General features: G+C 51.9%; 1 protein-coding gene across 3 annotated transcripts in view; it reads left to right on the forward strand.

Annotated features, from left to right (window-relative positions):
* The window catches only part of GALNT14 (polypeptide N-acetylgalactosaminyltransferase 14), a 202,957-nt gene extending 191,828 nt beyond the window's left edge, over positions 1-11,129 (forward strand). For 2 of the 3 annotated variants that reach the window (XM_036903619.2, XM_036903620.2), the window contains 2 exons: positions 9,195-9,314; positions 10,515-11,129. In XM_036903619.2, the coding sequence (XP_036759514.1) occupies positions 9,195-9,314; positions 10,515-10,644 (250 nt within the window). In that variant the 3' untranslated portion in view covers positions 10,645-11,129. The remainder of the gene's footprint in view (positions 1-9,194; positions 9,315-10,514) is intronic. The other variant, XM_036903618.2, reaches the window with a different exon arrangement.
* Positions 11,130-11,921: the final 792 nt, after the last annotated feature.

The raw sequence follows: 11,921 nt of genomic DNA on the forward strand, positions 1-11,921 counted from the left end.
GGTCAGCTTTGGTAAAACTGTCACCATTACTGGCTGCCCCTATCTCTAGGCAGGGCCCTCATTCATCCCTGTCCTGTGCTCAGCAGGCCTGTGCCCCCACCTCTGCTATCTCCTGCTTCCCCCAAATCTGGAGGAACCACTGTAGTCCCTTCTCAGAAATGTTCCCTTGTGCCATAGTTGATTGATCAACATAGCACCCCCATGTTCTGTGGATCATTGTTCTCCCTTCTGAGGACAGACCTCTCAGAGGTCATTGACAATGTCACAGCCTGTCTCAACCTCTGTAACTCCTGGCCTGCTGGATGCATGAAAGCACATTCATCTTGTAACTTCCCTCCTGGCTCCGGGGGTGTGCATGGTCCTGATTCTCCTGCATTCCTGCCCTTTCTGTCTGTCAGCTTTGCTGGCTCATGGCTCTGCTGTCACACCTTATGGTAAGTATACACCAGGCTTTGCAGGTCCCTGTTCTTTAATCTGTAAATGCTTTCTTGGAGATTTTATCCATGCTTCCAGCTTTGGCACTCTTCTCTGTTTCATCGATTCACAAAATCTGTCTTCATCCATCCATGAATTCATTCATTCATTCACTATGTTCTCCGCTAACTGTGAAGATGCAAAGATGAAAGGCTAGGTCACAGGCCTCCATGATCCCTCAAGGGATCTACTGCAGAAATAAACAAGCAAGCAGCCATTCTGATATAAACTCTGTCCTGGATGGTTTTGCCCAAGGCACTGTAGGAACACTGAGAGTTGGTATCCAAATATTCAAGATGATCAGAGTCCTCTTCCTAGAGGACTTGAAAATGAGCTACATCCTGAGAGATGAGTGGAAGTCGGTCAGATCAGGAAGGGGAGAAAGGGTGGCCGAGGAACCATAGCATGTATGGAGGCCTGGGGCTGAGATTGAGCCATCGAGCAAGCTCACAGCTATACAAACTCACCTGCAACTCAAGCCTACCAATTTCAGCAACACCTGTAAGGCACCCCTGCTGTCTCCCCCTCCCACTAATTCTCTCCATGCGACTCCCTCTCTTAGCCTCCACGGGTCCCATCTGTCCCTCTGCCGTGGCTCCTCTTCTTCCTGCATCCCCATTTCTACAGGTCCCATCACTTCTTCCCTCAGAATAGCTGCTCTTGGACCCTGCATTCGCTTCCTCATGTTTGACTAGCCTTCCTCAGCCCCGGCACTGTTGACATTTTGGGCTGGGTGACTCTTTGTGGTAGGAGCAGTCCTGGGCTGTAGGTTGTCCAGCAGCCTCCCTGGCCTGTGCCCACCCGATGCCAGTAGCATCCCCCTCACACTAGTCATGGTAGCCAAACTCTGCAGGCTCCACCAAATGCCCCTGGCCTCCATGCAAACTGCCCCAGCTGGGAACCACTATGTTAGATTATGGCCACAGCCTCCATTCCCTGCCCTTCATCCTTCATCTGACATGTCATCAAACCATTGTTCCCCATCTCAATGCAGCCTTTAATGGCTCCCCATTGTCTACCACAAAAATCCACACTCGGCATAGAGTTTGAAGCATTGCACTACTGGCCTCCAGCTTGCTGGGACTCTGTCATCTCTCTGCTCCAGCAGGACACGGGAGGGGGCTGCCTGAGTCAAACAGGAAAAGGGAGAAGAAAGAGGGTTCAGTTTTGCCTCAAGTATGGTAGCCTGGCTGGGAACAACACAAGTTGCTCAAGTGACATTTTGTAAAATGTGGCTAGGTGACACACATCCCTCTCTTCAGGATCTGTGTGTGGATGCTGCTTGTGAGGTATCCCAACAGCCAGAATGTTGTCCCCTTTTCCTGGGACAGGAATTTGCTTGATATTCCTCTAGCAAGGCAGACCTTTTCCAGTACTGAATGTCTGGCTGCATAGGGAAGTGGGAGGACAGCCCCAGCACCCTGGGTCTCAGGGAGAGTTCCCCCAATAGCCTAGCCCTGGCTTTTATTTGACCATAGGGTAATGGTACCTATCCCAGCTGACCTTCCAGTGGGGTGAGAACGGAGAGGAAAAGGTAGTCATCTGTGGGAGAGCAACGGTTATCAGTCACAGTGTCCTCAAGTGAGAAAAGAGTCTTTTCTAGAAGATGGTGCCAAGCTGTCATTCCTCTGTGCTTTGGAGGGAACAACTGGGTTTGCGTAGCAGCAGTGTAAGGTCAGGATAAGGAGGAATATTGAGATAGAAATATGTTCAGCGTGCTCAAGTGGACACCATTGGGTGCCCCTGGTGCACCGGGCACCAGGCTGCGTGCCAGTTGAGGGTAGAGTTGTACTGGATTAACACAGCCTCTTCTAGAGGGGCCTGCAGCCAACAACAGGACTGGGGTGCGTATCTGTGATCCTGGAGGTGTTAAACCTACTTTAGATGGATAGAAATCCACGTAACTATTTCAGCTAGAATGATCCCCCAGGTGTGTGTGTGCATGCTTGTGTGTGTGTGTGTGTGCTCGTCTTTGCATGTGGATGAAGAATATACACCCTCTTAGGACTGACGTCTGTTACCTCTTTCCTCCTGTCAGTATCTGCTTCTCCCCACAGAAACTCTCAGGCCTGTCCTGCTGCTGCCCAGCCCTCTCTGCCCATGCATATGGCACGAAGGCTCCCTCCACTAACCCTGCTCTGTCTCTTCTCCCCTTCTGTGTCCCTCCACTTGTCCTGCCTCTTGGCTTGTCTGGAGGGAGTCACGTCCACCCCCCCAGCTCTTCGTGGACTCATTCGGCCCCCTCTCCTGCTCCCACCTCTTCTGTCACTGAGAGGCCACATCAAGGAAGTGACACAAGAACCCTGTGGCACAGGGTCACTGTCAGCCACATAGATGACGAAACCAAGGCCTAGAGGTCACCCAAGGTCATGCACTGGTACATGATGAAGGCTGGACTTGGGAAATCTGGTTGCCACAGTTCAGCTAGGCTACTGCTGCTGCTGTCAGAGGCAGGGCTGGTTCTGGGATCCTTTTATTCAAGTCTAATAACCAGAGTAGAGGTCTGTCCCTCAGTTCCACATTCCAGGGTGTAAATATTAAAACCATAGATAGCCCCACCTTGACAGGTGATAGCCAGCAACAGATTCTTCTTCTTGGCCAGCTCCCAAAGGCAACCCTCTGAAAAGGGAGACAAAGGTCACACCCCATGTTGGGGACTGGGAAGGAGGCCGACCAGAAAGTAGGCCCCTTCCCTATCGTTGCTGGGAACTGGGGACCCCACACCAGACCAGGGAACATGCACAGCGTTGGCTCCCAGCCTGGGCCTGCCCCGCCACTGTGAACTCCCAGCCTGCATATCCACGCTTGGCCACCCCCTCTAAACAGTCCCCCTTGAACCTAAGTACATGTCCACCCTTGGAGGACAGACCTGGGGTGAAATCCATGCAAGTCCTAAAATTAGACTCAGGTATTTGAGTGGGGGGCTCTGGGTCCTAGACATCTGGAGGGAAAGTGCACCAGAGGGTAGGAGCCCAGGGCTCTGCGTTCTGCTTCCAGCTGGCCACTCACTGCCCAGGGGGTGTGTCCTCAGCACATGGGTGTCCTCATTGTAGAAAGGACACTGTGGGACCACGGCTGTCCTCTGGCTCTGGTGCTGGCTCACATCCCCACTCCACCCTAGCCCCATCTATCTGTCACCCTGCCTTTCTTCTCTTTTTTGGCTGGTTTGTTAACCTTGGTAGCAAAATGTTTACTCTGAGTTTGTATGGAAGATGTTGGCAAACTGATGCCTGGGTGGAATGAGAGAGAAATACCAGTACTTGTTTACCAATCTGTAAATGAGTGAAGCCCACAAAGCCTCTAGGTGAACAAGTTTCCTCTTAACTGTATTGTATTTAAGTATTTGTGAAAGACAGAAGGAAGACAGATGCACCAGCCTAGTTGCTGTCCCAGTGTAAAGGAAGGGGAGGAACATCAATTACAAATTTTCTAGTGTGTCCTTCTCCCTGTGTTCCCAGTAGTTGAGGCTACTCACTTGTGAGGTGTGTGTGCAGGCAGCTGCATACCTGTGAGGGTGAGGCGAGGGAAGAGCTCTTTCCCCAAACCTGGACGCCTCTTGGCACCTCTCGGTGAGTCTGCCAGTGAGCCATACTGCCAGCATGTCACCCCCACCGTGCCACCCTTCCTCCCTGAGTTTTCTCAGCATACCTTTGAAACAGCCCCATCACAACTGCCTCTGTGGCATTTCCTGGGAGGCAAAGCAATGGCAGTTTCCCAGAGGAAGACTTCTGGAGCTGTCTCTCTTCCTGTCGGCTTCCTCCGCCATCAGAGTCAACCTGCAGGCAGTAACAGAGCGCTTGTCTGCGGCCAGCACCGTTCTGGACACGTGCACGTGCAAACCCTCCTCTTCCTTACAGTGACTCTCTGCAGTGAGGACTGGCATTATCCTCATCTCGCCTGTGAGGGGACTGAGGTACCAAGTGAAGCAACCCACCCAGGTTTGCAGGGTCAGTAAGGGCAAGCCCAGATGCCAGCCCCAGCAGTCACTGCAGAGCCCAACAACCTGACCCAGCCAAAAATGTACTGGTGTGGGTTATAATTACATATATACGTGTATTCTTACCACTTGGCAGGAAAGGACGGGATGGACTGAAAATAAGACCTCAAAAGTGAGTCTAGTGAAGGTCCCATCTGAAGGAGGGGAGTGTGTCCCAGACCTGCCTCCTCTGGCAGGGAATGGCTGAGGCCCATTCCTGAGCAGCAGAGGAAGGCAACCCCAGCCCGGTAGTCAGTGCATCGGGCAGTCCTTCAGGGCCCCCCATGTATTAAGGGACCAGCTGAGCTAAAGTTTCGGTGGAACCCAGTCATTCATTCCAGACACCTTGTCTGACAAGGGCTGTAAGGGTGTGTGTGTGTGGCCTTTGGTGTGGTCTGGGGGGCCTGTGGCCCTGGATGCTCTTGGCTCAGGTTCTGTCTCACCAAGGAGGTCCCACGTTCACAGGCCACCCCTGGGTCTGCTCCTGGCATGCCCAGAGTTAACTACCGACCTCGGTCCCCCTTCCATGGCATTGTACCTGCCTCCTAGGGTCTCTGGGGATGAAGCAGACAGTGAGTGTGAAGCTGCCGGAATGCACAGGTGCCTTAGTAGTGAGCTGTGTTGGCCACATAGCCACAGCACAGCGGGCAGTGCTCTTGCATTCAGTGTTTCTTCTATCATTCACTATTCACCGCCCAGAAGAAATTTTGAACCATCAGCAACTGATGTGGGCTTCTGTGGTGAACACACAGCCCCTGACTTCTCTCCTTGTGCAAAACTTTCTCCTCATCAACCACTGCTCCTTCCCACGTGTCATAAAAATACTGTCCGTAAACTGTGGGGGGGGCCAGGCCCTGGGGTAAGTGCTCCACGTGCATCGTCTTGTGTAATCTTCACAGTGACCCTGTGAGCCTTGTCCTGTTATTACTCCCACTTCACAGACGGAGTGAGCGAGGCTCAGAGACGTTGACTGATGCTATCCAGGTCATACACGAGCAACGCCGGAGCAACAACAGGTCAGACAACAGGCCTGCTGCCTCCGAGACCAAACCCTTATAACTAGGCTAGGTTTTCTTTCTCAACTTCAGCACTGTCGGCATTGGTACCAACATTAGTTGGTACCCATGAGTCTTTGTGGTGGGCACTGTCCTGTGCATTTTAGGATGTAGCAGCATCCCTTGCCTCGCCCACTAGGGGCCAGTTAAAATGTGTCCAGGCACTGCCAAATGTGCCCTGCGTAGGTGGCTGGAGCAAGGTGGGAATCCCAGTTGGAAACCTCTGCCCTAGATTGATCGCCTCTTGCCTGCAGAGATGGCCCAGGACCATTCCAAGATCAGCCCCTGGGCCTGGGCCCCATCTCATCTTCATGCCTGCCTCTTTCAGAACATTGCTGCTTCAGTTACCTCCTCCTAAGAAAACCTTTCATCTCTGCTCCTCCATCCAGCGCAAGACAGCAAGCCCCAGGCTGGGTGCTGCAGCCCATCTCATCCCAGCTGTCAGCTGTAGCTAGTTGGGCATTTACTAGAGAGAGGTCGGCTGCCCCCTGCCCAGCCCTCCTCCCCTCTCCAACCCACAGTGGCTATCTCCAGAGACTTCCTCTGAGCACAGAGGGCCTTATGGCTGCCCAGCCTGGACCATGCCCTCCCCATCTTCTATTCCCCTCTTCCCTGGAAGGAGCAAAGGGGCTGGAGGGCCAAGGGTGGACCCCCTCCTCCTCAGCCCCTTGCTGGCCTGTCCCACCCGCACAGCACCAAGATGTCCTCTGGATATGGCTGTGTCCTGTGCGTGGGAGAGCAGGGGCTGTGACTATGCCAGTCCCCTAAATCAAGGCAGCAGCGACGGCCCAGGGCTCACCCATCCAGGCCAGGCCAGCCTGAGCAGCCACTGCCGCCTTCTGGAATACACTGCAGACTCCGGAATTCATTTAATAAACCCATTTATCACCTGCCCTTCTGTGGAGCCTGACGGGCCTCAGAATGGGAATCAGAAAGCCTCTCCTTGCTTTCCACCCCACCTGCTCCTGTGTTCTGCTTACCTTTCTCCTCTCCTTTGCAGAAGTGTCCCGAGAGCGGCGTTCCTCTGGGATATTGTGAGGCCGACTAACTTCAGTGCCGGTAAAGACCGGCTGTTGAAAGTCCACTTAGTGCAAGGACTTCCATCCCCATCTGCTCCTGTGCATTCGCCCCTTGGGGGTCTTGAGGTGGTCTCCTTAGACTCCAGCCACAGCCCCCAGGGTGTGCTATATGCATTCCTTCCCTAAAGGTTGTGGATGGGGTGTCTCAGATGTTAAAGGAGCTACCACTCCCCACCCACCCACACCATCCACAGCACTTCCAGTTTTTGAAGCCCCTGGGATATTGAAGAAATGCCAAATATTCAGAAATTGGTATATTTAAGTTTTTTGTTTATCAATTAATGCTTTAACATAAAAATTATAGAGCTAGTTATTATGGTGATCATGAGATGACTGCAGAACTTATTTTTAAAATGCTGATTAACGGTTCATTGCAAGCTATGTGGTTGGGTAGTGGGTTGGAGGGAATGACCCTCATCTTCTTTCCAGATCACTGACTGTAGCTTAGCCTCATTTCCAGACAATGGCAGAGGTCTAAAGTTATGGCCAGTTCTAGGGCAGGCCTGGGCAAATGGTTCCGTGGCAGCCCTGCCCTTGGGCTGCGCCTGGGTTTGGGAACTTCTGTCCCCTCCCCACAGGGCAAGGAATCCTCTGGGCCCACACCCAGGGCCTGTTCCCACCTTCACCATCACACTTCAGATGTCTGGAATCCCCCACTCAAACGGTCCAAGTCTGATCTGAGGACCTGCGTGGATCTCACCTTCCAAGAGTGGACTGTGTCCCTGGTGTACACACCTAGGTTCAAGGGGGACTGTTTAGAGGGGGTGGCCAATCACGGGTATACAGGATGGGAGTTTGCAGTGGCAGGGCAGGCCCAGTCTGGGAGCCAGCACTGTGCGTGTCCACTGGTCTGGTGTGGGGTCCCCAGTTCCCAGCAACGATAGGGAAGGGGCCTACTCTCTGGTCGGCCTCCTTCCCAGTCCCCAACATGGGGTGTGACCTTTGTCTCCCTTCTCAGAGGGTTGCCTTTGGGAACTGGCCAAGAAGAAGAATCTGTTGCCGGCTATATCACCTGTCACGGTGGGGCTGATCTATGGTTTTAATATTTACAACCTGGAATGTGGAACTCAGGGACAGACCTCATCTCCCATGACTAAACTTCAGTGAAAGGGCTCCAGAACCAGCCACGACTCTGGCAGCGGAGCTGTTGGAAAGAGTCGGTGCAGGGAGCACTTACTAGGACCTGACTGTGGCTAATCTCTCTGAGCCTTATTTCCACCACCTGTAAAATGGGACTAATAGTACTAGCTACCTAATAAGATGTTTATGAAGATTGCATAAATCTCTATAAAGCTCCCAGAACAGTAGCTTGGTGCACAGTAAGTGTTCAGTAAATGTTAGCTGTTATTAGCTGTATCATGACAATTATTACATCGCCTCTGCACAAACAGACATCTTTCCCCTTTCCCCTTATCCCAGAGGAAGGCAAGCGATACATGTAGAATGGTGTTAACAAGGCCATAGGAGACCCTCTTGATATGTCCCAAGGAGTATGTTTCATAGCTTCTTCTTACAAAAAAATTTATATGTAGTATAGAAATAGGTGGAAAAGTATGAAGAACCCCTTTGCATTCATCCCCAGGCTGTAACAATTCTTTGCTCACAGCCAGTCTTTTTCCATCTATATTTCCATCCACTCCCCAGGGAATACTTTCTGGTCTAGGTCTTCTCTCAACAGTAGCAATCCAAAAGGGACAAAAGAGTCACCAGACAGGTGCCTAGGGGACAATGGCTCCCACTGGGCTGGTGGCCCCATCCTGATGTGAGGGCCAGGGCAATGTCCCAGATCAGGAGAGGCTGTGGTCAGCATCCAGGTAGCCTGGTGGGAGCAGCAGAAGGGCCCAAGCTTGTGGGAGAGGAGGCAGAACAAGCCAGATCACAGAAAGACATTAAAGATGTCGGGAGAGGACCTAGGGCTAGGGGGTGGCTGCTGTGAGTTGGGCCTCACAGAACGTCCCCTTCCTTCTGCCCTCAGAACTGTGCTTGTCCCATCAGGTTTCACAGCTTCTCCCCTGCAGGAACTCCGGGGCCAAACGCTCCGTGCACTGCAGCTCTAGAGCAGGCACCCTCCTGGAATAGTTTCATTACTCAGGACTTCCTTTCCTTCTCCGCTCATCCACTCCCCCCGTCGGACTGCATCCTCCTTCCCTTTGTCCCTCCCTCTGCCTCTTCTCATAAGTCTCATGAGCTCAGAACACCCTTCTGGACTCCTTTACAAAGTGAAGGGACATTCTAAAGACGGCCGGGGGATGGCCTGCCAGGCAGCTGCTTGAAAAGTCGAGTGTGGGAAATGGACACCCATTCAAACAGAGAAACTGGAGATGGTGCAGCTTGGCTCCCACCCAAAGCCCAGGTTTGTTCGGCTCCTCCCAGAGGATGGTCCCCTTCATGGGGTGTGAGGGCCAAGACTTCAGTGGGGGCATGACCTACGAGGCTTGGCTCTTGAGTAGCATTTTTCAAGGTGATCTTGTTGACATTTGATTTCTGCTAGGACCCCGGTGCTTTTTACCAAGCTATGCTGATTACCACATGTAGGCACAATAGTACTAATCCCATTGGTGGTAGCTTCCGAAGATCCTGCCTGAACCTTCTTGGCCTCTTCCCCTCCAGGTATGGGCCTTCACATACACCCAGCAGATCCTCCAAGAGGAGCTGTGCCTGTCAGTCATCACCTTGTTCCCTGGTGCCCCAGTGGTTCTTGTCCTTTGCAAGAATGGAGATGACAAACAGGTAAGAGCTTGGGCATCCACCCTGGAGTGTGTGCCTTCGATACTGTGACTGCTGTGTAGGCCTAAATCTGTGCATAGGACAAGAGATAAACTCTAGAGGAGGAAAGGTTGATAAGAAAGAGGTCTTTATGGTTAGGAGAGGGGAGGAGAATGCTGCCTGTGATACGATATGCAGTGCCAGCAGCACTGGTCAGTTTGTTGCATGGAAGCCTATTGGTCTCATTGGGCCACAGTGTGTATGCACATCTTGCACCATCCAGTCTTGCCCTGATGCCCACCTGGAGTCCCAGGGCAGAAGAGTACTGAGATAAAGCCTTCAGAGCCACAAGGACAAGTAAGACTTGAACCTTTGCTTTCAGGGGCCTTGGGCTCCAGCAGGATGTCCACCAAAGTTCATAGCACTCTGGATGCATCAGGTGCCCAGTTCCTCTGGCAGCAAGATGTTGGCTCCCCTTGGTTTTCTGCCAGCTGGGTATTTGCCAAGGTTCAAGTGCCCATGTTATGGCTCACTGGCTGTGTGACTCATGGCAGGTTACTGGACCTCTCTGAGCTTCTGTGACATGGGGTTGAGGATGCCCACCATGCGGGGTAGGTGTTTAGAGCAGTTAACTGAGATAGTCCATGGCACCTGGTCGTTGGTGATCTCCAGTACATGTCCCTCGCCTCCCTCCTTGTCATGCAAGGTGAAGTCTGGGGAACCAGCCGCATGAGACCTTGTCTGTGCTTGGGGCCCTTGCGTGAGGCACTTCAGAGGAGGAGAGGTTTGTGGTGTGGGGTGCTGCCCAGGAGCCCCTGCACCCCTCCTGCATCGCCATCCCCCTGCTCGCTCCCGCTTCTTCCTGATGGTGTGATACCGAGTGCGGATCATTTCTCTGGTTGCTCCTGTGACTAACTTGCTTCATATTTTCTGGCCTATTGCTCGGAAAGTTATTGCCTTCTAATGAGTTTTCCTAGCAAACATATTGATTTTGCTTTTACTTTTTTTAATTTGATAAAAAAGAAAAAAACCAACAACAATACCCGGCAAAGCAATTCGTTGCAGCATTTTTCCTCCATGCGACTGTGAAGGCGAGTCTCTGGGGGACCCTAGCCATGTGGTGTAAGCATTTGTGATCACGCTGGAACTCCTGGTATTACTGATAGGACTCAGGGCTTTAGCCAGGGAGTCCTGCATCATCCTCTCTCCTCTCCATCTTCTCAGCAATGGACCAAGACTGGTTCCCGCATCGAGCACATCGCATCTCACCTCTGCCTGGACACGGACATGTTTGGTGATGGCACTGAGAATGGCAGGGAAATCGTTGTCAACCCATGTGAGTCCTCGCTTATGAGCCAGCACTGGGACATGGTGAGCTCTTGAGGATCTGTTCCAGAACCAAGAGGGACCATGGAGGGCATTCCCCCCATGAGAAGCAGACTGGAAATCAGGCTGCAAGCGGACCACAACTACTGCAGATGCTCTGACCTGGGAGACGGATGCAGAGTCCCCCAGGAGAGGAGCACTTGTCTCAGGGAGGATGGTGGAAAATATTGCAAGCCAAGTGGGGCTCAAAGACAAATCCCATGTGTTCTCAGTGCCGTTAAGTTCCAGTCCTGGCCTGATCTGCCCCTAATAGGTATCTGGACACAGATATAGAATGGGAAGTGTTTATGTTGTTCCCTTTCTTACAAAAGAGGCCAGAAAGAAAAGCCTTCCTTGTCACTAGGCTAGAACTAAACTGAGAGATGAAGAAAGGAGGTTGTTTTCAAAACAAATAAAGGAACCTTAGAAGTTTTCTCTATGTATCTCTTACTTTATTTCTACTGATGTTAGCTCAGGGCCAGACCAAGTTCTGCATTAGGAGGTAGGGAGGTGGTGGGGTCCTGTGGCAGAGTGGGTGAAAATAGGACAGGGGGGTGGGACACCAGTGCTCTTACCCTGGGCCGCCACTGACAAACTGTGTGACCTTAAAAGGACACATAACTTCTCTGGCCCTTCATCTCCTATTATTTCAAGTCAGGGAGTAGTTGTGGATCCATGTTGCTTACCCAGGGATGCAGTCTGTCTTCTCCAGGAAAATCATACCTGTTCAGGGGCTCTAGGTTCCTTGTGAGCCTGCTCTAGTAGGTCCAGGTTGGGGCCCTACAGGCTTGTCAGCTGATTCTGATGCGGTTAGAATTGCTCCTGGTTAGATTTGCTGTCCTAGATGTTTCTAGGATCCTTATGGCTTTACAGTCTGTGACCATTAGCATTGGAGTTTCTTACACTAATCAGTCCCCAGTGTGCTCTGGGAACTGGGTATGTCCATGCTTATTAACTAGAGTTTAAGAAAAGAAACAATCCATATTGTTTGAAAGTTCCCAAAATAAGCCTGTACATTCTCGAGGTAAATTCACCACATGCTGTTTAGAAGCAGTCCTCGTTCTCTATCGCTGAGTAACAAATTACCCCAGAACTCAGCAGCTTAAAGCAGCACATATTTATTATCTCACTGTTTCCATGGGCCAAGAATCCGGGCACAGCTTCACGGGTCCCCTGCTCCAGAGTGACTCAGAAGGCTGCGATCAAGAGATCGACAGTGGCTGCAGCCATCTCAGGCTCATTCGGGCAGGTGTGTGCCAAGCTCAC

This window comes from Manis pentadactyla, chromosome 2, assembly GCF_030020395.1.
Source record: "Manis pentadactyla isolate mManPen7 chromosome 2, mManPen7.hap1, whole genome shotgun sequence".
Lineage (NCBI taxonomy): Eukaryota > Metazoa > Chordata > Mammalia > Pholidota > Manidae > Manis > Manis pentadactyla.